The sequence below is a fragment of the Silene latifolia genome, chromosome 1 (assembly GCF_048544455.1).
Source record: "Silene latifolia isolate original U9 population chromosome 1, ASM4854445v1, whole genome shotgun sequence".
In the NCBI taxonomy this organism is placed as follows: domain Eukaryota; kingdom Viridiplantae; phylum Streptophyta; class Magnoliopsida; order Caryophyllales; family Caryophyllaceae; genus Silene; species Silene latifolia.
In genome coordinates this window covers 100,068,245-100,095,511 of record NC_133526.1, presented here as the reverse complement: position 1 = coordinate 100,095,511, position 27,267 = coordinate 100,068,245, and the positions used below count along the sequence as shown (strand labels likewise).

At 39.4% G+C, this 27,267-nt stretch overlaps 1 protein-coding gene across 1 annotated transcript; it reads left to right on the top strand.

Moving 5' to 3' along the window:
• Window positions 1–1,727: 1,727 nt before the first annotated feature.
• LOC141608162 (binding partner of ACD11 1-like) lies at window positions 1,728–7,287 on the top strand. Its single transcript, XM_074427526.1, has 5 exons — window positions 1,728–1,940; window positions 3,202–3,305; window positions 3,377–3,452; window positions 6,062–6,145; window positions 6,489–7,287. Exons 1-5 carry the CDS (start codon window positions 1,935–1,937, stop codon window positions 7,101–7,103), a joined length of 885 nt encoding a protein of 294 aa, XP_074283627.1. The 5' UTR covers window positions 1,728–1,934; the 3' UTR covers window positions 7,104–7,287.
• Window positions 7,288–27,267: the final 19,980 nt, after the last annotated feature.

The following is a 27,267-nucleotide window of genomic DNA, read 5'->3' as shown; positions in this document are numbered from 1 at the left end:
GTTATCGCACATACACTTGTACGGACAAGTGGGAGTTTGTTGGAGGTGGTGTCCTCCAGTTAGTGCGGATAACGTCATTGCACATACACTTGTACGGACAAGTGGGAGCTTGTTGGGGCTGGTGTCCTTTACAGTTAGTGCAAGGACTTATAAATCTCTAAAAGGATCAAAGGGTATACTTTTGTATCATAATCAGTTGGTCCACGTTTATCAATAACGGTTGGCTTGCTAGATAAGTTTGACGTTATTGTCATACAGATGGCGGTGATCAACTGGTCCCTAAAAGTCACACCTATAGGATACGTTTGAGAGATGTGACGGTATGAAAATACAGTCATGTAGATGCCAAATTTGACTAACCAGTTAGTCTGAGTTATTTGACTAATAATTAGTCAAAATGTGATGTTGAGATTTGCAAGGCAATTAGAGGATTCATTCTAGCACAAGGGCATTTCTCAGACGATCTTGGGTGCATCATTTAGGAGGAGATCTACTTTGATCTCTCATTGCCAATTTGCACTAGGACCGAAGGTTATTCCTTGATCTTTATCGTTTCATTGTTGTTTTTCGTTTATGACAATAAATTGCATATAAAATTTGCGTTATAATCCTATAATTAAAGGGTTTTATACGGATATTACCCTTCATTAAGTCCATTTCCAAATTCTAAAGGTTCTCAAACACTTGAAATGTCTCAATACGGAACTAAATTCCAATTCTAGGTTCCCAAACACACTGCAAGGATGATTTAATCGTAAATTGGTGTTGATTAGTTATAATAATACTCATAATGATATAAATCATACTTATAAAACTAATAAAAAATCAATTAAGTTATAAAATAAGTTTATAGACTCGACAATTCAAAATCTATAAATAAAAAAATCAATTCATAAGCAAAATTTATTTAATAGTTGAGTTTCTATTAGTTCACTTTCTTAGCGGTTGTATTGAACACACACTCATGGACTATATGGGTTAATGTTCCGACCGGACCCATATTTGACATGACCAATATTCTAAATTACAATTTGAGTGTTGACAAGGTATGGTAAAGTTATCGAATATAGTTCAGGTCGGACCGTGGTAAGAAAACGGGTCAAAATTTGTGTATGCCACCTTTTTAACTATTTTAAAACTGAAAAAGATAAATTTTTTTAAAAAATAAATCGACTTTGCTATTACTGTATTCAATACGTACATCACATATATTTTAGAAGATATAAACATCAAGTTTTTTAATATAATTTTTTTAAATCATAATATTTATGATTTAGATGTTTTGTTAATATTTTTTTAATAATTATTTCACACATGTATTTTATATTATATAGCTATGCGTGTGAATTCCCAAAGGTAACAATATTATCTAATTTTGTTAAATGTTTGATGATAACAAATGAACAATGTTTGAAAAACAACCCGTGCAACTTACACGGGCTTAAAACTAGTATTCCCTCCTAGTCGAGTGTTGGTTCCTCTTTCCATTTCCATGCTAGTCGGGTGTTGGTTCCTCTTTCTTTTTTTCGTAAGTTTTGTATGGTCCAAATTCAATTCCATGTGGGGTAGGGTGTTTTATGTGGTCCAAATTTATTTCCTTAATTTTGATGCCCAAAAGAAAGGGAACGAACACTCAAACTAAGAGAGAGTATTAAAAATAGAAATAGAAATGTTAACTATAAATGACATTAAAATTGGTCAAGATAATCTCAAGAAAAACCTCCACACATAATTATCTGATTAATGAATTAAATAATCTTGTGTTGTCACCGTACCAACTCACGTTCGACGTGGGTTAGTCAGTCACGTGATTACCTCGCTTTCTTCCCCCACAAAATCTCGCATCCCTCTTTTTTTTCCTCTCTCAAAAAATCCTCTCTTTTCTCCCTAAAACCTCCATTGATTTTTCTTCCTTTCAACATTTCCATTCAAACATGTCGGTAAGCATTCTTCCTTGTTCATTTTAATCTTTATTTTTATTCATTTTCTACAATTTTAATTCCAGCTAATAATATGTTTATATCTCTGGGGTGCATAGATCTCCAAAAAAACAACTTTTTGATTATTTTGTTGTTTTCTTCTTTTTCTTGGTATTTTTTTAATGGGAAATATGGATGGTGATGTAATGTTGTTATTTAAAAGGTTAGATATGATTTGCCACCTTTTTTTTTGAATGCTGTTGATTGGTCATGTATGTGGTTTTTCTTTTAATTCCTCCGTCCTAATCATTTGTTTGCCTTTGATTAAAATAGCTCTCGGAATTAATATAAAAGTAAACAAATGATTGATTGGATTAATTACTGCTTTTTTTAGTTAGGGATTGAATGTTTGAAAACATTTGTGATTTTTCCTTGCTGTCAAATGCTTGTAATATTAGTGAAATACTGAAATGTTTGTTGAAGAGTTGCTGTTGTGTTCTGTTACGTGTCATGTCGATTACGTCAGTATTGTTTGTTGGGGGGGAATTTGTTTGGCAGGACTTTGGTGGTTGCATCTTGCATGTCAATACATCTTGTTCTCGTGAGATTGAGATGTAGTTGTTGCCTGCACATTCATGGAATGAAATAAGAATGCATTTCAAGCTTGTTAGCGAGAAATGTTGAATGATACGGAGTATATTTTTGTTCGTTTTCTTTGTAGACTGTTGTCTATCAAAAGGCTCAAAACAAAATAAGTGTTTTGTTTACCTGCCTATGACGGGAGTGGCTCAAGCCATCAGTTGAATAAGTGGCCTATCACCGTAATTACACCAACTATTTACCTCCGCTACCTTTGTTATCACGGGCATTTGGATAGTAATTAGAGAGTGGTTTGTGATTAGAGGATCCAATCCCTTGCACATGCTCTGAGGTATTTAGATAGTAGCCCCTGAATTTTTCCATGGTAGGCTTGTTGTAATGAAGGTGGTAGCTGTTATAGTTTTGTCATTATCATAGCGGGGAATAATATACAATGGGAATTAGAATATATATTTCACTCTTTATTGCTTCAAACAATAACTAAGTGTTGGCATTATGGCGTATTCAGTCATTTTCTTTTTAGGTTTGCTTGTGATTTTGGTCTAGGATGTCTCAAGTATGATGGGTATGCGTTCCGTGTTGTGCTGCATGATGTTTATGGTGTTCGAATGCAAGTGTTTTCTTGTTCCGTGACCTTGAGTAATTTGGATGATAACTTGCTTCTTCTCTTCCATGCTTTTAGGTAAAGACAGTAAAAGTCAGTAATGTTTCCCACAAGGCGTCTGAGCGAGAACTCAAGGAGTTCTTTTCTTTTTCCGGTGACATTGAATTTTTGGAAATAAAGAGGTTAGTGATTTATTGCAATCTAAAGTTTGATGATTATAATTGAAGGCTGATGTGTTTCTGTATATCTGCAGTGAAGATGAGGAGACTCTGACTGCATATGTCACATTCAAGGATTCACAAGGAGCGGATACTGCTGTTTTGCTAACGGTAACCCTCAGTTTTGATAGATATACTAATCTGAATTGTATTGATAATAGTTTACGCTATTGATTTGTTTATAATGGCTTGCTTATTGATACAAAACAACAACATTACTTCTTGTGGTAAAATTGAGGCTCCAATCCAAAAACGTGAACTAAGGATGTTCTTGTTATAGTGGAGTCGTCTGACTTTTTGCTTCTCTTTGTCTCAGCTTTCTATCTTTTTCTTTGTTGTGATAACATTAACATAAAATATTCACAGTTCCACACATGTTTCAGTAATTACTTGACCTAATTGTTTTAGTGGCCGAAAATTGCCATTTTCATCAATTGAAATTGAATCCCCTTTCCTTGTGCTAATTTGAAGGTTTGATTCATGCACTGTGGAGTGTGGACCTTTAGGGTCTGTTTGGATAGGAGGATTTGGAGGGAAAGAGAGGGGAGGGAAAGGAAGGGATGATAAATCTTTTGTTTGGTTAGCAAAATGGAGGTGGAGGGATTTTGAGGGGAGGGAAAATGAATCCCTCCACTTCCCCCCTCCAAGCCAAATTATTTCCTCTCCAACAAAGGCAAGATTTGGAGGGAAAATGAGCTCCTCCATTCTCCCTCCCCTTCCCTTCCATCCCTTTCTCTTCCCTCCTTCTCCCTCCCCTCCCTTTCCCTCCACTTTTGCTATCCAAACACACCCTTAGTGGCATATCTATAGAGGCATGTTTGAACAAAATATTGTACTTTTGATATTGCCTTGAACATGCCTCTAACTTTCTGTATTATTCCATATTTCCAACCATATCTTGTTGTAACTATTAAGGGAATGTTGAGAAACACCTTGATTTATGACTTTCCCCCTACTAGTCTGTCTAAAACCTAGCACTTGCAGAAGTACTACTTTGGTGTGATTTTCCGCAGTATTGGCCCCAGGGAGGAATCTGTTGCTGTGATCGTCATAAGTCAAGAGGAGCACTCGTGCCAAGTAGCCGTTGATTTCTGTAGATGTTTACCATTTCCTGTTCATATATGATTTCTCCAGGAAAAAATGTATATCTTTAGTCGACCGACATATAACCCCTTTTACCCCTCTGTTTGCGGGAGCTCTTGTGGGAGCTCTTCAGGCACTGGGTAATGTTGTTGGCCAACATGATATTCTGGAAGCGATCTCTTCACTTTTAAGGTTGACCTTGGAGGCACTGAGAAATTTTGATATAGTTTACCAACGTATTCTACAGATTTGGTGCTGAACTACTTAGTGCTTGTTTGGTTACTCATTCAATTCATGGGAATTCTAAACTCCCATGAATTGAGTTTTTTGCAACTTGTTTGGTTGCCCCAAATATTGTAAAATGGGGGAATTGACAACTCCAAGGGAGTTTTCAACTCCTACATGATGTAGGGGTTTGATTACCAACCCCCCTCTAGGTAATTGGAAACTCCCCCATCTATTTTCTTTCAAATTTACCCATTTGCCCCTAGAAAAAAAAAAGAGTTATATGCTATTTATATTAGATAAGGGTATATTTGTATTTATAAATCAAAATCATGTGAATTGAAATAGTGTAACCAAACAAGACATTGGAGTTTAATTCATGGGAAATACAAACTCCTTTAAGGCAACCAAACATATTTTTGCTATTTCACGTGAATTGTATAAGGGAGTTAAAATCCCGTGAGTTGCAAATTAACACGGGAATTCAATGCCTGGATGAACCAAACGAGCACTTAGTAGGTGAATTATTTGCAAACGAGAGTTCATGTGAGGATGAGGAAAAAGGAACGCCTTAACAGCACTCTGGACTATTGTTTGTGATCGCTGATGAGTAACAGAAAAGACATGTCCTCAGTCCTTTGTATGCATAGAGTTTACCTTGTTTCCTCACTTGCTACACTATGTTATCATCAATAGATCTATTTTATATGCACCTGTGAGTTTATCATGAAGTGTGACACACGGGAGAGTAGCTTGTGTTTATCTATCTCCTAGTGGTATATATACATGATAACACATTTCATAGTATTTCTGCGAAGTCAATTCTATGTTATTCCGGTGTCCTTCATGTTCTAACTTCTATGTTTAAACCACATTTTTGGGTTAGTCACCTAAGTCTGAAAGAGGCTCAGAAATGTTACTTGCAGATTAAATTCCTAATGGTTGACAGTCTTGACACTTGGCACACATTCTTTTGTTTCATTACAGGACTTTGCTAGTTTGAAAGTCAATCAATCAGGATCATATCCTAAAATTTGTTCTAAATCAATTTATTCGATGTGATATTGCAGTTGGCACTTGGCAGGCCACTGCTGTCATTAATAATGTTATTGCTGAAATACCCGTTTAATTAGGCTAGAACAGCATCGTGTTACTTGAAAACTTTTCTTGCTAGATTTTTTTGCTCATTGCGTAATTGATGCTATTTCACAACTGTGTTTTTTGTCCAGTCAATCACAAGTCCTCTCGAGTTTTTTGTATTTTTGACTTCTTAATCTTAATATCTCTCAAGTCGCGCCCTCTTTAAGTTGAATTCATTTTGCATGGATGCCATGGTTATCTCCGTTTTGGCATTTTTGCCCGTTTCTCCTACTTATAATTTGCATTTGTTGACCATTGTGTGTATATGCCAGGGAGCAACGATTGTTGATAAGACGGTATCAATTAGCTTGGATCCAGATTATGAATTGCCGCCTGGTGCTTTGGCCCAAGCAGCTGTAAGAACTTTGCTCTCATTTTTCTTTGACTTCGTTCACTTCTACTACCTCCATCGCAAATTCATTGTTCCCGAACCCCAATGACTGCTGGTCAATAATATGAAACCAATAGTTTTCCAAACACAAGTATAGATATGTATGTTAAAATTGTCATTTCTAATATACTGAAAGTTCAAAACAAACTGTATTCATTGAAATTTTTGTAATCTATATTGTGAGAAAATATCAGTCAAAATCAACGTTGTCTTACCAACAAAGTTCAACTAGGACAATATAAATGAGATGGATAGAGTATAAATGTATAATAAAGTTGCTTCAACTAAGAGTCGCAAAATTTCTACAGGATGGCCAAAATCCCCAGTCTGCTCTTCGGAAAGCAGAGGATGTTGTTAGTAGCATGTTAGCCAAGGGTTTCATACTAGGGAAAGACGCAGTTGGCAAGGCCAAATCCTTTGATGATAAGCATAAGCTTACTTCAACAGCCTCTCTCAAAATCGCGTCTCTTGATCAGAAAATCGGTTTTACTGAGAAGATTAGCATGGGAACTTCTGCTGTCAACAATAAAGTGAAGGAGATGGACCAGAAATTTCAGGTCTCTGAGAAGACCAAAACTGCATATTCTGTAGCTGAGGAAAAGGTGAGCAATGCCGGGTCTGCTATCATGAAGAACAGATATGTGCTCACTGGAGCTACTTGGGTGACTGGCGCATTCAACAAGGTAGCAAAAGCAGCCAGTGAAGTTGGGCAAAAGACAAAAGAGAAAGTTGGTAAGGTGGAAGATGAGCACAAGAGAGAGATGGTGGACGATTCTAGTCGGGTTCATTTGTCCGCGCCTGATTCTCAGAAGGCTGATACACTGAAGACCTCGGCATCTCCTACAGATCCACCTCCGGCTTACACCCCCTTAAGTGAGGAAAAACCTGCTAAACCGGAGCCAGCACAGGGTTTGATCCTTTGAAAATGCATCACATTGTGTGACATTGTATATAATTTTGAGGCAAGAATTGGTAACTTGAGATTCATGGTTTATTGCTTCATCCCTTGGAACTTATAGTATAAACTAGGTTCCTTAATGTGGATATTCAACTGTATGGGTGTTTAGTACCTTTGTTTTAATGCTAATGGATTATGCATATTGAATATTCTTGGTGATGGTTTTATTGTTTTCCGGGCATGTGAAAAATCTTATTTTAGCTCATTAATCTTAATTGATTACTCCGTATAATAATTATTGTGTAAGACCATTATCTTAGAGAGTGAAGCGGTTCTTTTATATATAAAACACTGATCATTGCAGAAATGAGATGGGTAATTTTGTGACCGCGTACTTGTTCTCTTGTGGATATTGCTCTTCGACGAGGACTGAGATGCTTGCCTTGCTCGTCGGTCTTGAAAAAGCCAAGGAACTCCGAATTAGGCGACTGCTAATTCACATGGATAATGACCCTTGCGTCAAGCTAATGGTAGAAGATCAGTTAGTTAGCAATGCTTTATGCCAAATTGTCACGAGATGTAAGGAGCTGATTCGAGACAGTAGTTGGAATGTTTAAGTCCAGCACATTTATAGAGAAGCTAATCGAGCTAGTGATTGCTATCTAATCAAGGAGTCGTTTCTTTGATTAGTATCACCCATCTAGACTCCCCTCCTCGTTCTCCTCTACAGTCAATCCTGCGTGATGACATTTTAGGCGTAGCTCTTCCTCGTATTATTTCTAGTTAGTATCGGGTTTATCCCTCTTATGCACCATAAAAAAAAACATATACAAAACACTCATTTATTGATAATAACAAATGAGTATTTGACCACTAAAAGGACTGTTTTATACTATACCACGATCTTATTCTATAATTTGGGCTAAATGCAGGCTAAATTAGTTTTACCTCTAATGGTCAATTGGTGTCGTGGTTCGAGGAGGTAATAAAGTTGATCAAAAACTAGGATTATCATCCGGGGGCTCCTATCGATAATCAATTGATAGTAAGGCTAAAAATTGTTTCATCTTTCCGTTAATAATATGCATGTATATCATCTAATAAATAAAAGTCTCTCTTTTTGGGAGAATCGTTTTCCAATCCTTTATTTCGAGGGTTTTCTGGTTAATTCTGGGTTTAGTTTCAATTGTAAGATAGAGAAGAGTAGTTAATTTGTTGATAGTTGTCAGTCGTGACACATTATTTCAATGGATATACAAGTTATTTGTCAACGATTTTCGAAACCAATAAGAGAAATTTTAAATCATACGAAGGTTCCCTCAAAAGCTGCATGAAGATAGAAATATGAAGACCAAGCGAGGCGAATTGTCATGATAGATCATGGTTTGAGATCCCTAGTATACAAGAAATTTTTTTTTTTTGGCTTCTAATAAATTTGTTTACGATTATAGATATACTTTGTGAGTACTATATGTAGCGTTCTATTTATAAATCGTTCTTCTATTTCCAAATAAAACTAAAGGATCATCAAACAAAAATTACATAAAATTTTGATCAAGTAGAGGAAGAGTTTTCATGGTTGAACTAAGATACATGACGAGGAACAATATTGACAGGAATGCGACAAAGTGGACAATTATGGTGTCCTAAGATAAACCAGTCACTGAGGCATGCACCATGAAACTTATGACCACATTGCTTCAGTATCCAATTATTTGAGTACTCATCATACTCCTCATCGTCTTCTTCCTTAACACCTTCCAATTTCTCCAAGCAAATCATGCAATTAGTACAGTTTTTCGTCACTTCTTTAATCTTTCGCGGGTCTTGGATGACGACTTCCTCTAATTGGACTTCAAGGTGAACGCGACTATCGAATTGACTATGATATAAGTCGAGCAGTCGAATGAGTGCGTAAAGAAACATTATAATCAAGAAAGACGCGGCGACTAACAACTCCTTTATTGTCAAACTTGTAATTCTTCTAAACATGATTTCAGTATCCATTAGTAGCTAAAATAAAGACGGGGCGGAATGATTGATGATTCTGTGTTAATTGGAGTTATAAATATATGGAGAAAAGAGTATGCATAAAATTGGAGCGATACAAAGAAGTTATTATATTGGAATAATTACTAGTTCCACTTTGATTTGGAGGTTTAAAAAACTTGCACTCCTATCTGGTTTATTGCACCTTTAATTTGTTTGTTAATACTAATCCTATCTTAATCTTAATTCTATTAGTAGTTGCTAATTCTCTCCTTATATGCCTAGGTAATAGATATTGTTGAACGTTGATCAAATACCTACTTTTGCTTTGTTCGTTATGCATATATCCCCGCCTCGATACTTCATTTTCAATGAATACTCGAGTTTCCGTGGTCAAATTCAAGTTTATTGCAAATTTGAATACGAGTTATTTGGATGGAGTACATGTTGTTTCAGTATGGTTATATTGAATTAGTTGATATTGGGGCAAGGTCAAAAACTTTGAATTCAAGTATTATTTAGGCTTAATTATGACGATTTATGGATCGTGCTTTTATGTTCAGTTCTCTGGATCGCTCCAATTTTTTTATGCATATACTCTTTTCTCAATATATATCACATACAGTTGCAAACTTATGCTACAAGGCTAAGCCGCTAATTAGGTTACAACAAGGAAGTGTATATCTGAATTACCAAGTCAAATAGGAGTAGGAATGTCACTTTATTATATATAAACATTAAAACATATGCATTATTAATATAAATACATTATTGTTTAAGCCTTCCCAATAATTTTATTACAATCAACTACATCAAATAATAATCCAAAGTATGTAATAATAATATAAATTAACAACATATATAATCGCAATGGATGATCTAATTCTTGGGGTATTGTTCATCGTTTTTTCCCTAGTGTTTTGCATTATTTGTTTCTCTGTAATCCTCTACATAATAACTATGTGTCACGGATTGCTTATACGACTTCGTGAGAATAATGACATCGAGACCACCCATCGTCATCAAGATGAGGGTGGTGGGACTAATAATAATAATAATAATAATAATAATAATAATAATAATAATAATAATAATAATAATAATCAGGTGGAGGAAGTGGTGGTGGTTATCGACGAGGAAAAGAAGAAACAAGTAGCTGAGAATTGTAGTGAATGTGTAGTTTGCTTGATGGGTTTTGATGAAGAAGAAGAAGAAGTAGTGAATAATTGTGTTAGGGTTTTGGAAATGGCATGTGGGCATAGGTTTCATGAAGAATGCATAAGGTCATGGTTAATTAAGAGTGATCATGGACGTTGTCCTATTTGTAGAAGTTTCATTCAATCAAATCTATCTTGATGTCATCAACATTACTTTTTGACATTGTATGCATAGATATATTTGATTCAAGAATTTGCGAGGAATTTGGGGTCCAGATATATTCAAGTTTGATTGACGAGATTTTTTATATATCTATATACCCAAGTGTAAATACACTAAAATTAGCGTTTGGCTATCTGTTTAGTGGTTAAGCAATGAATTATCACTTTGAAAGAGGTTCAATCTTAAATTTCTACTTCAAGATTCGCCACAAAGAACGTTCATACTTCATATATACACACACAATCATATGGTACTTATTACAGAGTACTATTTTCCGAAATTGTCCTATTTATAAATAGAAGAAGTTTCATATCAGTCACTAGTTTTGAAAACTGCGGCTGGAGCATGCAACTTAGTTCTTGATATTGTTTAGAGAAATTTTGATTCAATAATTTGCTTTCATTGAGTTATTATTATGTAAAAGTTTATTAGGATGAAATTTGGTGTTGACGTGAATATAAGTTTAATTCTTGACATTTAAAGATTATTGTTACATTTAAAACTATCGATTTTTTAACATGTGTCTTAACTCTAAAAGGGACATTAACAGCCTAGGAGATTTAGTAGGACTAGAATTGTGACAATATGGAAATATGTTACCCATTACCTAGGATCGGATTATCATGGGTCGTGCTTTTACACATACGGATTTTACTCATTCACATATGGTTTTCACGATTTTATCTTGTCATTTTTTTCTCCTCCAAAAATTCCAATACAACTCACCCACCCATGACCCAACCATCAACTGTAAGATATTCCATAAAATAAATAAGTATTGCATTAATATTTAATTAAGTTATTTTATGGAAATTAAGTTGGTCCATTGTATGGTGGAATTTACCTAGGATTCTGTTTCCACTATTATCTCTCATAACTTAACACTCGCAATTTAGGAAACTGTCTAATTGACTCTTTGATGGAAAGAGTCTATATAAAAGGAACATATTTATTCTGATTAAGGTTCACCAAGCTACCTCATTAAGAAAGTACACCATCTAAATTGTGAGGTTGATGGTTTGGAAGCCAAGTCTTGGGGCATAAGAAATTGGGTTATTCATTGAGACGAATCAATTATTTCAAGCAATGGCTGAGGGTAAGTAATCGATCTCTTTTATCGCTTCCGCATTCAGTTTATACATGTTCATCATGAGACTAGAACATGTTATTTTAGACTAAAAGAACTTACAGTTGGTATCAGAGTGTTAATCGCCTCTGTCTTGCTTGAATATGAACACCTAAATTTTCGTACTGCCTTTGTATGCAATATAGATTTTATTTTGTGATTAAAAATTAAGGCTTGTTCGCTCTCTTATATGCAATCTGGAAAATTTATGCGTTTGAATCTTCATATTTTTGTCGTTCACGTCCACGCCCACGTCAATTTTAGAGACTTGACACTGCTGTCAAGTGTTGACACTGCTGTTAGGGAGACCGGTGAGGGGTCCACACAGACACAGGCTAGGCAGACGTCCACGTCCACGCCCACGCCCATCCCGACCCCTACACCTACACCCTTTGTCCCTCAGTCGGCTTTGCCGGCTAATTTTGCAGCTACTCCTGCTTTTGAGGCGCCCGAGGTCATGGACCAAGGGCATCGTGACGCTCTGCTTTTAGAGATGTGCAGTAGAGCTGCTCGTATAGAGTGGGATCAGGCACTTGCTGTAATACCCGTCCTGTTAGGGACCCGTTGACCGACGTTGACTGACCTTAGACACCTGCCTTGACCTTCGGAAAACCTTAAGAGTGATGACTTATGATGATATGAGTCTTTGAGTATGTGTGACTCGATTGAGTAGCTTGGGAACTCGATCGAGTAGATGCCACTCGATCGAGTAAGTGTGTTACTCGATCGAGTAACGGGATTTCAGCAGGGATTTATAAATCGTATAATCGTGAAACCCAAATCATTTCTCATTTCTTCCTAAACCTAAATGTCGTCATTTCACTTCTCCTCCACCATAGTTCATCTCCTTGAGGCCTTTGAGGATGGTTACACCATAGAGATGGGATGCTTGAGTCGGGTAGCGGTCTTGATGCCGGATTACTTTGTATAGGTATGTTGTCATCATCATCATCGTCATCGTTGATTCAGTTATGGTTATGGTAGTAGTAATAGATGGTTATGATGGTTGTTATAGGTGGTTTTGCTGGTTGTTTGTTATCTTGTGATCGGACGCGGAATCGCTGCGATTTGCTAAAGGTAGGTTCGCCTACTCAGTACTATTGATTGTCTAGAGAGTATGTTGTTGTGGTATAGTTGGTTTACCGTCTTTGTTATTGGTTGGTTGTGGTTGATTGATCAGTATCGTGTTGGATTTGATAGTTGGTAATGATTGAATGTACAGCTGGTTGTGATTGATTGTCCGTGGTTCTCGAGGTGCGTCCTCGGCTGAGTAGAGTCACTTGTGGGAGTGGCTTCACGCCCTTGATTCGCTTTCTGTGGAACCCGCCACAGAAGGGATGTGCACATTAAGGAACATGGGTTATCGCTCGAATGAGATGAGCGGGGTTTAGGTGGGAACGGCTGTGGTCCCCCACTAGCGGTGTGGATTACTGGTTGCGATTGGTAATCCGGCATGACTAGACGTACGATCAGTTAGAGATGTGTGGGTGTTTGGAGGAGGTGGTGTATGTGTGTTACTGTATTTCGTTGTGTCTGCTTTTGTATTGGTTACCTCAGTTACTGACCTTGTGTGGTATTGATGTGTTGTCTTCTTGTGATGTGTCTGCCGTGATCCACTATGGTGAGCAGTCAGTCTTAGCAGGTTGATGTATGGATCTTAGCTGGGTGCTTGGAGGGACGAGTCTATCACGAGTCATGGCAGAGATAGATTCACATAGCTGATAGTAGTCATGAGTTGTATCTTTTATATCGGTTGCTTGTTTGGTTTAAATAACTTGTAATATAACATAAACATTCTAATATCGACATTTGATTATTACTGTCCTCGGGCAACCGAGATGGTAACGCCCTTATCTGCTAAGGAAGGTCTTGTTAAGGCTCCTTGGTAGATGGAGGTGTTACACTTGCCTTGTTCCCTCTATATGAGTACCACATGCTGAGAGGGCGTCTTGTTCTTGACAGCTGGCCACACCCTTCTTTCTACCGGTACCCGGCGGAGGGGTACCCACAGCCAGAAAGCGAGGAGGACACAGCTGAGAGGGAGGAGAGGCATAAAGCTGACCTTGCTGCTGGAGGTCGCCAGAGGAGGAGAGGAGAGGAGGAGTCGGACCCCACCTTTACGGTGGTTGACGAGGAGGAGGAGGCTGATGAGTAGCTACTAGTCTACTCACTTCTTTAGTTTTTTAGCTGGTTTGGGGAAGTTCGTATATATTGTGAGTATTCTGCTTTTATTTTTTTTTTCATCTCCTTTTATTTCATTTATTTCATTTGTTTATATATTGGTTGTAATTTTCCCGTTCCCCATTTATTCTGCTGGTATATGCTGGAGGACAATGAGGGCGTTGTCCGTTTTGGTTTGGGGAGGGTATTGCATCCTTTGAGTCTGCATTTGCATTTGTTTGCATTCACGTTTATTGCATTTTCGCTTGCATTGTATTTTATTTCAAAAATAATGAAAAATCACAAAAAAATAAAATTTTTCGAAAATTCAAAAATATTTCACGTTTATTTTTGCATTTAGGTCGAGTCGGAATGGTAGATTTCAATAATGATGTTGCAGTATAATTTGTCATTTCACTTAAGCCTTGCAACAAATTGTCATTTTATTAGCTTTGTCATTTGCATAATCTACGAGTTAATGTTAAAAATACAGCTGAACAAATAGACTTGACCTGATAAATTTGGCAAACTACTTATAATTTCTGAGTTTTAAAGCCTTATAACTGGTGTCATTTATGACCAGTTCATGTAGGAATTGTGAGTAGTATACTCCTTGCATAGCATCTTTCATTTATTTGCACGTGTATGAAATTCAATTACTTTTTGCCTACATACATTCGGATTTGTGGTTGATGTCACATGCAGGGAGGTGCTTACAATTTCCCCTTTCTTTCATTTTTACCCATTTAGCTCCACATTAGCCAAATTAGCCTTTTTTACCTTAACTACATCCAAACTTAGCCTGCCTTGTCAAGCTAGTTAGTGTATGTTTTTGCGGTATATAGTTTATTGTGCAAGTTTGGTTTGTATTGCATTTTCGGGGGTTGGTAATTTATGAAGGAAGGGGGATGAAATTGAAAAAACGAGAAGGAGAATGTGTTGGAAAAAAGAATTGAAAAATGAAAAAAAAAAAAGAAGAAAAAAACGTGAATAGAAGAAAAAGAAAGAAACCGTGAGAAAGAAAGAAAAAGAATAAAAAAATTGAAAAGAAGAAATTATATTGTTGAGACGGTTTCATTCCTATGCTTTATTTATATCTTTTGAGGAGTATTTGGTTTGGTTAGTGAGTTTTTGTGCCAAAACGAAAGGCACTTGTGCTTAATTTTGAGATGGTTAAGAATCGGATATTGTTTAGTATGGTTTCGTTAGGTAGCTATCTTGACTATTGCCTCACAATCCCATAAATGTTTTGCCTTTTCTTTTCCCATCGCCTCACTTTCCCATATCTTTTTTAAGCCCTCGGCTCTGACGGACCTTGTTTGGTTGGAATTCATGTATGGTAGTTAGAATTGTCTATCATATTAGCTGCATGCATGTCTATGTGGGCCGTAGTTTAGATGAGCGACTATTTTCCTTCTCTCTTACATTTAAATGCTTACCCTTTGCTTCATGAGAGAAGAGTGACCCGTGAGAGTCCATTTTTAAAGGTCTTGCAAGGTCGACGTTTCAGCTTATTTATAAACATCATACAACTCGTTTGCACTTGACTATTTTGGCTATAAGTGTCAGTTTTGTTTGCGTTAAACTGGTTTGAGTGAACAACTTGTAGTTAGCTCTGAGTTTTCTATTCCGTTCCATTAGTGTACACTTGGTTTACTCGAGAACGAGTAAAGGTTCGGTTTGGGGAGATTTGATACGTGCATTTTATATAGTCCTTTTTGGCCTCTTATGCACACATTTCCATGTAATTCTCATAGTTTTGTATTGCAAAATGCCCCGAATAGGCTACTTTGGTTTGGTTTACCTTGTTTGCAGGAACATACTTGAAAGTAGAAGAATCGTACCTTATTCAGTCCCCTTAGCATGCATTTATGGAGAATGAAGTTTTGAAGCGGAATTACTATGCCTCGGGAAGCGTGAAGAAGTCTCGGAAGCTAACCAATGAAGAAAACGATTTGTTTCAGTGGCTAAGCACTCGATCGAAGGCCTTTTCTGTTCGATCGAGTGAGTATGGTGGTCCATGATGCTTGATCGAGTCCCTGCTGTACTCGATCGAGAGGTCCTGATTTGGAGGTTCTCGATCGAAGACCCTAACTGTTCGATCGAGAGGTCTGGCTGAAGATTTGCTCGATCGAGGGGATTAAAGTTTCTCGATCGAGTGGATTTCTATCTGAACACGGGATTTTATTTCGTGTTAGACTTATTTAATATCTTAGTTATGTTAATAAATATCTTCCCTATATAAGGGAAGACGTAATTAGGTTTAAGGAGGACTGCTGAATCTCTTTTACTCTCTTAGTCAGTTCTTAATTACTCTCTTAAGCAGACACTTTTCTCCTCCTCTTCTCCTTCGTACGTTGCTTGTGTTTTTATTGCCGGATCTCAAACTTTGTAATCATCTTTGCTCTTAATTCAATTTAATCTTCTTCGCATCTTTAATCTTCATTCTTAATTATTGTTTTAATTATTGTTATTGTTAGGTTTATGTTATTTCATCTTTATTATCCTTATATAACGTCTCTTGTTGCTTCATCCATTATTGTTGCTTATTTCATCATTAATATGAGTAGCTAATTCCCTTTATGTTAGGATTAGGGTAGCCATGGTAGTGAATTAATGATGTTGTAAATAGAATGGATGGTTTACATGTGAGAACTGTTCTATAGCAATATAATTGTAATCATTTAGTTGAGTGCACGCTTCTAAACCAGTTAATTCGGTTAAATTCAGACCTAGATCGAGAGATTGGAATGAACAGGCCTATTATGAATAGTAGACTACACTAATGAGGGCGAGAGCTAAGTTAGTTGTATTTTAGGGCAGAAAGTGGACCGAGATGACCTTTCCTTTACCCTTCTCACATTAGACCGACTGATCTATTTATGACTGAATTGGCTAATTACCACGGTGAACCGACATCCTAGCATTTCTCTCCTTATTTGATCACATCCCTTATTTCTCTTTATTGTCTTTATTGTCCTTTTTCTCTCTGTCTTAACCTCATTTAGTTTAGAAAACAAATCAACACACCCAATTGTTACCGTGACAGACTAGGATAGCAAGTAGATATAATAGCCTCCCTGTGGAGTACGATACCCGACTTACCTCTACTATATTTATTAGTTGAGCCGGCTGGTTTATTTTTGATAGGGTTGCGACAGCCGTGTCAAAAACGTTGTATTATGAATGAGAATTCCTCTATTTTGTGGCACCGGATATTGGGACATATCTCCATTGAGAGGGTAAAAAGATTAGTAAAGGATGGAGTACTTATACTTTAGACTTTACTGATTTTGATACTTGTGTTAGTTGCATTAAGGGTAAGCAAACTAACATGTCTAAGAAAGGTGCAAAGAGAAGTTCTAGCTTATTAAAAATCATACATACAGATATTTGTTGTCCGGACATGAACGCTAATGATCCAAAATATTTTATCACCTTTATTGATGATTACTCACGTTATATGTATCTTTACGTACTTCGTTCTAAGGATGAAGCTTTTGATGCCTTTAAATTGTTTAAGGCTGAAGTAAAGAATTTATGCGGTAAACGCATTAAGATTGTGAGATCTGGTAGAGGTGGTGAATACTATGGTAGATACACCGAGAACGGACAAGCACCTGGTCTATTTGCTAAATTTCTTAAAGAGCATGCGATTGTTGCCCAATACACTATGCGTGGTTCTCCAGACCAGAATGGTGTAGCAGAAAGAAGAAATAGGACATTAATTGAGATGGTGCGTTGTATGAGAAGTAATGTTAAACTTCCTTCATTTTTGTGGGTTGATGCTCTTAAGATGGCAACATATATATTTAATCGGGTTCCTTCCAAGGCTGTGTCTAAGACACCTTTTGAGTTATTTAAAGGATGGAAACCGAATTTGAGACATATACGCATTTGGGGATGCCCGTCGGAGGTGAGAGTGTATAATCCACATGAAAATAAACTTGATCGAAGGACTATTAGTGGGTATTTTATTGGATATGCTGAAAAGTCTAAGGGTTATAGATTCTATTGTCCGTCTCATAGTACAAGGATTGTGGAATCAAGAAATGCTAAATTTCTTGAGAATGACTTGATCAGTAGGAGTGACCTAATTCAGGACTTTGTCCTGGAGAGGGATCATCACGAAGTTCCACCCTCTGATTCAAGTGACAGATTGGTTGTCATTTACACTCCTCAAGTTCAATCGAGTGTTACACAATCAGTGATAGAAATTCCACAAAATGTCGATCAAAATATGGTACATGATCATAATGAGGAAGAGGTTCTCACCATGAGGATGAACAAGTTCCATTAAGAAGATCTATTCGTGAAAGGAGATCGGCTATTCCTGATGACTATGAAGTATATCTACAAGAATTGGATTTTAATGTTGGAACTGATAATGATCCTATGTCATTTTCACAAGCCGTAAGTTCTACATATTCAAACTTATGGTTGAATGCTATGAAAGATGAGATGAATTATATGGCATCTAATGGAGTTTGGGATCTCATTGTATTGCCTGATGGTGTAAAACCTATTGGGTGCAAGTGAGTCTATAAGACTAAAAGAGATTCACTTGGCAACATTGAGAGACATAAGGCAAGACTCGTTGCTAAAAGATTCACTCAAAGGAAAGGAATTGACTACACAGAGACTTTTTCTCCTGTATCAAAGAAAGATTCTTTTCGAATTGTCATGGTATTAGTAGCTCATTTTGATTACGAGTTACATCAGATGGATGTGAAAACAGCATTTCTCAATGGTGATTTAGAGGAAGAGGCTTATATGAAACAACCTGAAGGATTCTTCTCTATAGATGGTGAGCATTTGGTTTGTAAGCTAAATAAATCCTTATACGGTTTAAAACAAGCTTCCCGCCAATGCTATAAGTAATTCCATGAAGTTATTTTTTCATTTGGTTTCGAAGAAAATATAATGGATCAATGTATATATCTTAAGTTCAGTGGAAGTAAAGTTTGTTTTCTAGTGTTGTATGTGGATGATATTTTGCTAGCAACCAATGATAAAGGGTTGCTACGTGAGGTGAAACATGTAATACTACGGATTTTCTTAAGTGACTACTCGACCGAGTAGAGCCTACTCGGCCGAATAGTGTTGTTGGTATAGATTATTTCGGTTCTGCGGAGGAATACTTGGCCGAGTATAGTGGATACTCGACCGAGTAGAGGATACTCGGCCGAGTATACACTTACTCGACCGAGTATCCGGTCTGGCGAAGTATTATTTCGACGGTTTGATTAGGGAATATTTAGGGTATTTTATATCCCGCGTCAGTTTCTAAAAGAGAATTTTCAAACTTCATCATTTCTACGATCACCCTAATATCTCCCTAAGCACTTCCTAATCATTCCATAGCATTGTTGTGTGTGTAATCGTCAGAGTTCTTGCGTATAATCTCTCATTCTACTGTTGGTAAGTTCTATCTTTATGTTATTTGTATTCTTTAGGGTTACTGTATACCTATATGGAGTTGGGAATATGGGGGATTGTGCATTGTGTAATTGTGTTATATGATTATTGTATAGGAGAAGACTTCGTAGAGGAGCCTTTCTGATTGTCTGTGTTGCGTGCTACTGTTGATTGCTAAGGTAGGGTTTCCCTACTCAGTTTACTGCTCTTTGTAAGACATGCTTGTTGTGATTATTGTTATCTGTTGATCATCGGAGTATGGAGATTGTTGTGACGATGTTGGTGTGAGGGTATTGAGACGGCTGTGATGTCGTGTGATTGTGATTGTGGTGGAGTCACTTGCGGGAGTGGCTTCACACCCTAGTTCGCCCTCCGTGGAACCCGCCACGGGAGGGGATGTGCACATTAAGGGACAAGGATTGTTGTCACTCATTGAGGAGCTGGACTAGGTGGGATCGGCTGCGGTCACCCACTGGCGGCGAGGATTACCTGTTGTAATGGGTAATCTGGCAGGGCTACACACTTTGGTGTGTAGTCGGTTACAGTGTGATAATAGAGATTGGAATTGGAAGATGATCAGTTGATTACTTGTTGGTCTGTTTTATAATGTTTGAGTAATACTGACCCCGTTGTTGCTTGTGGAATCTGCGGTGATCCATTCGGGGATGGTGAGCAGGCTTGACAGGTATTGCTAGTGTGAGCTTGGGGACGGTCATGGGAGTATTGTCATCACCAGTCATAGCATCACCGTCTGAGTCTTAGCTGATTTCTTTTATTGTCAGACATTGGAGTTGTATTTTGGTTAAATCAGTATTTGGATTTGAGATGTTGTAAACTTTATATCTTGTAGTACTTTAATAAATGTGCTCAGTTCAGACGCTTTTGATATGTACTAACCTCGGGCAACCGAGATGGTAACACACTTTCATGGTAGGGTGGTCCTGGTAAGGCACCTTGGTATGAGGGGGTGTTACAAAGTGGTATCAGAGCCGAAGATTCCGGCACCTAAACAAATGAATTTAATGAACCTAGGGAGTCTAAATAAAATGAACCCGGGGAGAGTTGTTTGGAGCTACCGCAAAGACTCGGGAGACGTCCGGGAGTCGCAAATTGACCCTCACTAACTCGAACCGGTAACATGGAGAAGTGTGATGAGAGTTAGGTTTTGTATGTACATGTATGTGAAGATGCATGTTGGTAATAGTTGAAATTTGTAAGTGTGGTGATGGGAGAAATGGTGGATGTGACGGGTTTGTGAATGTTTGTCATGTTGGATTTAGCATATGCATGAATTGTATGCTGATACGATTATAACGTGGCATTAAAGTTCTTGATATTTGAATTGTATGCTGTATGATTATAACGTGGCATTAAAGTTCTTGATACGATGTGTTTGCTGCGGGAATAGTGAGCATGATAGAAAACCTTATACTGTATACCCGTCTATAGTGAGACTCGGTACCCGAGCGAGGCGGTACTCGGACCGAGTATGGAGTACTCGGCCGAGTAACCAAGCACTCGACCGAGTGTTGTTTGATTGTAAGTAGCAATCGCTACTGTATGTGACAACTCGACCGAGTAAATAAGTATACTCGACCGAGTAGTGTCTACTCGGCCGAGTGTTGTTTTACTCGACCGAGTGTTGTTTATGGATTTTTGACGTTTGCTTCTGGAGTCGATACTCGGCCGAGTATCTGGGGGGATACTCGACCGAGTAGTCTTTACTCGACCGAGTATGGTAGTATACTCGGCCGAGTGTTCCTTTGGCGGAAGGTTGTTACGTTTTGAGCCGTAGGCTTTTGTGCTTACGTTTCCTTATTTCTTATCAGCTCAAAATGCCGCCCAAAAGAACTCCCGCGCAGATCCAAGCTTCTGAGATGACTCTTGATGAGGTTGCTTGCATGATTGAGCAACAAGAGGCTCTCCTTGAAGCTCTCAAGAATGTGGGAAAGGGGAACGAGAAGTCGATGGATGCTACTCAGCTCAGCATCATCATTGCTCGCTTCAACCCTCCCACATATGATGGGGTAGGTGAACCAAAGCTACTCAAAAAGTGGCACCGTGAGATTGAAGCTCTCATGGAAATGGTTAAGTGTCCCGAAGACATGATCGTTGAGCAGGTAGTATACTACCTGAGAGGTGAAGCGCAGCGATTTGGTGGCAAAACGTCAAGGAAGATGCTAGAGCTTTTTACCAGGCGGAAGGAGCTATTCCGTGGTCTGGGTTGAAGAGTGCTATGAGAGAGCAGTTTGTGCCGGAGCATATCCGACACAAGATGCGATCCGACTTTGATTCCTTCACCATGACTGAGGAGATGACGGTCACTGACTACTATCATCGGTTCTTGGAGCTATCTCGTTATGTTGAGGACATGCAGCTAGGACAGAGAGGTTTGGTTCTTCGTTTTGAGAGGGGTTTATCTGCTAAGATCGTGAGTCGTATGCCAGCTGGGGTTGCTACTGACCTCAAGGAAGTGTACCTGAGAGCGGGTCAAGCTGAGAGAATGGTAGATCTCTCAAGAGAGATCGATGAGAGGGCTCTCTTTGAAAAGAGGAAGGTGATGGTGGAAACAACAGTCAGTCGGCCAACAAGAAAGGGAACTTCAGCCATGCTAAGGCTTTTTCTGCGGGAGCTGGTTTTTCGGGAGGATCTCGTGGCTGGGGAAGGAATGGAGGTCGGAGTGTGAGTGACAACTCTAACCTTACATGCTTCAACTGTGGTGGGATAGGCCACAAAAGACGGGAATGCACGAGCTACAAGCCCGACACTGGTTCAGGAGCTCGGTCAGGGAATTTTTCTCAGGGGCCGACTCAGAGTTTTGCTAGTAACCGACCGGGAGGTTCATGGGGCAACAGAGGTGGATAGGGCAACCAGGGCGATTACAACCGCGGTGGTGGTGGATCTTATCAGCGCCAGAACAACAGCACCACTCAGGATTCGGCAGCCAAGTACCTCCAACGCTTCAGTTCAGGGTGGAGGACAGAAAAACAGTGGAAAGCTTTTCATGATGGACAAGCAGGAAGCACATGATGATGCTCATGTAGTTACCGGTACCTTTCTTGTTCATAATGTACCCTCCTTTGTTTTGTTTGATTCCGGGGCTACACATTCTTTTGTGTCTAACAGTCATGTTGTGTCTATGGGTTTGGGGAAGTTTGAGGTTGTAAAAGATGATGTATTCATACCTAGGGGAGTCTGTGTCGTGTCTCAAGCTGTATAAGGGGGTATCCATGGTAGTTGGAGGGGTAGATTTACCAGTAGACCTGTTAGAGTTTCCTATGGATGGGTTCGTGGTGATTGTCGGGATGGATTGGCTGGGTAGGTATGATGCCAGGATAGATTGTCGGCAAAAGAGAGTGTCCTTAAAGGGTCCCAAGGGTGTTAGGGTGTCATATAGAGGGTTTGTGGTAAAGCCTAAGTGTAGGTTTATAGCTGTGATGACTTTAAAGTCATGTTTGAGGAAGAAGTGTCATTTGATTCTCTGTCATGTGAGAGACCACGGAGTAGAGTCACCGACAGCTTCTGAGATATCTGTGGTGAGAGAGTTCGAAGATGTTTTTCCTGAGGAAATACCGAGTTTGCCTCCCAAGAGGGATGTTGATTTCAGTGTGGAGCTTAAGCCGGGAACAGGTCCTATATCTAAAGCACCTTACCGTATGGCACCTAAAGAGTTGACAGAGTTGAAAAAGCAGATACATGAGTTGCTAGGCAAGGGTTACATCAGGCCTAGTGTGTCACCGTGGGGAGCTCCAGTTCTTTTTATCAAGAAGAAAGATGGGAGTATAAGACTGTGCATTGATTACAGAGAGCTCAATCGTGATACAGTGAAGAACAAGTATCCGTTGCCTAGGATTGATGACTTGTTTGATCAGCTAAGTGGAGCAGGGGTGTTCTCCAAGATTGATCTGAGGTCGGGTTATCACCAGTTAAGGATAGCAGATGAGGATATTCCTAAGACAGCGTTCCGGTCTCGATATGGTCACTACGAGTATGTAGTGATGCCGTTTGGGTTGACCAATGCACCAGCAGCTTTCATGGATTTGATGAATCGGATCTTTACACCGTTCTTGGATAGGTTTGTGGTTGTTTTCATCGACGATATCTTAGTCTATTCTAAGACTAAGGAAGAGCATGAGGAGCACTTGAGGGTAGTCTTGCAGACATTGAGAGAAAATCAGCTTTATGCCAAGCTATCTAAGTACGAGTTCTGGTTAGAAGAAGTGGCTTTCCTAGGCCATGTGATATCTAAGAAGGGAGTATCTGTGGATCCTAGTAAGATTGAGGCCGTAACCAAGTGGGAATCGCCGAAGAATGTTGCTGAGATTCGCAGTTTCTTAGGCCTTGCCGGCGGCTACTACAGGAGATTTGTGAAAGATTTCTCTACCATAGCGCGGCCTATGACATCTTTGATGAGGAAGGAAGTCAGGTTTGTTTGGGATGAGAGTTGTGAGACGGCGTTTCAGACCTTAAAGGAACGCTTGACCACAGCTCCTATCCTAGCCTTACCAGAGGGTTGTGAGAACTTTGAGGTATATACCGATGCTTCAAAGAACGGTCTTGGTTGTGTTTTGATTCAGGAAGGGAAAGTCATAGCTTATGCTTCGAGGCAGCTGAAGCAATATGAGGAGAACTACCCTACTCATGATCTGGAGCTGGGTGCAGTTGTATTCGCTCTTAAGATTTGGAGGCACTACCTTTATGGAGCAACTTTTAAGGTGTTCTCTGATCATAAGAGTCTAAAGTATATCTACACCCAGAAAGAGCTTAACATGCGACAGAGACGGTGGATGGAGCTGATCGGGGATTACGATATGGAGATCATCTATCACGAGGGCAAGGCTAACGTTGTTGCAGATGCTTTGAGTAGGAAGAGTGTTCATTCGCTATGTACCGCCATGTCCTTGCTAAAGTTGAGGGATGAGATGTCTAGGTTGGGGATCTTTATGATTCGAGAGGGGGATACCATCGGGGACTTGACGATCGAGCCAGAGTTGTATGAGAACATCAAGAGTAAGCAAGAGCTTGATCCTAAGATTCAGGAGTGGAAGTCAAGGGTAGAGAGTGGAACAGTTTCCAGGTTTTCTATCCATACAGATGGGAGTGTTCATTTTGATGGGAGATGGTGTGTTCCTGAGGACGCAGAGTTGCGGAGAGTGATCTTGACGGAGGCTCATTGTACTTCTTATTCAGTTCACCCGGGTGGTGATAAGCTTTACAAGGATCTTAAGAAGACCTTCTAGTGGCCAAACATGAAGAGAGATGTAGCTGAGTTTGTGGCCAGATGTTTGACTTGTCAAAGGGTCAAGGGTGAGCAAAGGAGACCACAAGGTAAGATACAGTCTTTGGAAGTACCTGAGTGGAAGTGGGAGTCGATCTCTATGGACTTCATTGTGGGGTTGCCTAGGTCACAACAGGGTAACAACATGATTTGGGTTATTGTTGATCGGTTAACCAAGTCAGCCCATTTCGTTCCCATGAAAGATACTTCGTCTAAGATGCAGCTAGCATTGGGTTACAGGAGGCATGTGGTTCGGTTATATGGTATACCTAAAGATATCGTTTCTGATCGTGATGCGAGGCTCATATCCAAGTTTTGGCAAGAACTGCAATAGTTGATGGGTACTACTTTGAAGATGAGTACAGCCTTTCATCTGGCAACCGATGGTCAGACAGAACGGACCATCAAGACCTTAGAGGACATGTTGAGGGCATGTGTTATGGAGTTTGGGGGCAGTTGGGAAGATAGGCTTGATCTGATCGAGTTTTCATACAATAACAGTTATCATACCAGCATCGGGATGGCACCTTTTGAAGCTTTGTATGGCCGGAAATGCCGAAGTCTAGTTTGTTGGGATGATAGTTCTGAGACAGTGGTTTTGGGGCCACATCTGGTACAAGATATGGTAGAGCAAGTCCAGTTAATTCGGCAAAAGATGAGAGCGGCTCAAGATCGTCAGAAGAGCTATGCCGACTTACACCGCAGAGACATTGAGTTTGCGGTAGGTGACAAGGTCCTTTTGAAAGTGTCACCTATGCGAGGTGTTATGAGATTTGGGAAAAAGGGTAAGCTAAGCCAAAAGTTTATAGGCCCTTATGAGATTTTAGACCGTGTTGGCGAGGTAGCTTACAGGTTAGCGTTACCACCAGCTTTGGATAGGGTACACAATGTTTTTCATGTATCTCAACTTCGGAAGTATGTGAGCGATCCATCGCATATCCTTAAGATGGAGAACATCGAGCTTGATGAATCCTTGTCCTACGCCGAGATTCCTAAGGAGATTCTTGATCGCAAGGTTCGTAAGACACGGAATGGTGAGACGGTCTTACTCAAGGTTCTTTGGTCTAATCATAATGTGGAGGAAGCCACATGGGAACCCGAGGAAGCTATGCGAGAACGTTTTCCTAACCTTTTTGATCAGGTATGTTTGGTTACGGGGACGTAACCGTTGTCTTTTTAGGGGGGTAGGAGATGGTCGCGGTTGTGTTTTATCTTGTTTTGCTGTTTTGTTTTGAGTCGGGTTAGTGAATTTTTGTGGTGACTTGTGTAGTTCTTTGGTGTTGATATACGTGGTTAGTATAGTCTTGTTGCGTTGTGTTGTGCCTGGTTTAGAATGGGGTGTGAACTTCGGGACGAAGTTCATTTTAAGGGGGGAAGACTGTAATACTACGGATTTTCTTAAGTGACTACTCGACCGAGTAGAGCATACTCGGCCGAGTAGTGTTGTTGGTATAGATTGTTTCGGTTCTGCCGAGGAATACTCGGCCGAGTATAGTGGATACTCGACCGAGTAGAGGATACTCGGCCGAGTATACACTTACTCGACCGAGTATCCGATCTGGCGAAGTATTATTTCGACGGTTTGATTAGGGAATGTTTAGGGTATTTTATATCCCGCGTCAGTTTCTAAAAGAGCATTTTCAAACTTCATCATTTCTATGATCACCCTAATATCTCCTTAAGCACTTCCTAATCATTCCATAGCATTGTTGTGTGTGTAATCGTCGGAGTTCTTGCGTATACACCCTCATTCTACTGTTGGTAAGTTCTATCTTTATGTTATTTGTATTCTTTGGGGTTACTGTATACCTATATGGAGTTGGGAATATGGAGGATTGTGCATTGTGTTATATGATTATTGTATAGGAGAAGACTTCGTAGAGGAGCCTTTCTGATTGTCCGTGTTGCGTGCTACTGTTGATTGCTAAGGTAGGGTTTCCCTACTCAGTTTACTGCTCTTTGTAAGACATGCTTGTTGTGATTATTGTTATCTGTTGATCATCGGAGTATGGAGATTGTTGTGACGATGTTGGTGTGAGGGTATTGAGACGGCTGTGATGTCGTGTGATTGTGATTGTGGTGGAGTCACTTGCGGGAGTGGCTTCACACCCTAGTTCGCCCTCCGTGGAACCCGCCACGGGAGGGGATGTGCACATTAAGGGACGGGGATTATTGTCGCTCATTGAGGAGCTGGACTAGGTGGGATCGGCTGCGGTCACCCACTGGCGGCGAGGATTACCTGTTGCGATGGGTAATCTGGCAGGGCTACACACTTTGGTGTGTAGTCGGTTACAGTGTGATAATAGAGATTGGAATTGGAAGATGATCAGTTGATTACTTGTTGGTCTGTTTTATAATGTTTGAGTAATACTGACCCCGTTGTTGTTTGTGGAATCTGCGGTGATCCATTCGGGGATGGTGAGCAGGCTTGACAGGTATTGCTAGTGTGAGCTTGGGGACGGTCATGGGAGTATTGTCATCACCAGTCATAACATCACCGTCTGAGTCTTAGCTTATTTCTTTTATTGTCTGACATTGGAGTTGTATTTTGGTTAAATCAGTATTTGGATTTGAGATGTTGTAAACTTTATATCTTGCAGGACTTTAATAAATGTGCTCAGTTCAGACGCTTTTGATATGTACTAACCTCGGGCAACCGAGATGGTAACACACTTTCATGGTAGGGTGGTCCTGGTAAGGCACCTTGGTATGAGGGGGTGTTCCAAAATAATTCCTTTCAAGTAATTTTGATATGAAGGATATGGGTGAGGCATCTTATGTCATTGACATTAAGATCCATAGAGATAGATCTCGAGGCATTTTGGGGTTGTCTCAAGA

Bases quoted from the DNA above. Each gene is read 5' to 3' on its own strand.
- LOC141608162 (XM_074427526.1), top strand. The intron at 3,453-6,061 runs GTAACCCTCAGT...TGTATATGCCAG, and splicing joins ATACTGCTGTTTTGCTAACG to GGAGCAACGATTGTTGATAA. The intron at 6,146-6,488 runs GTAAGAACTTTG...AAATTTCTACAG, and splicing joins GTGCTTTGGCCCAAGCAGCT to GATGGCCAAAATCCCCAGTC.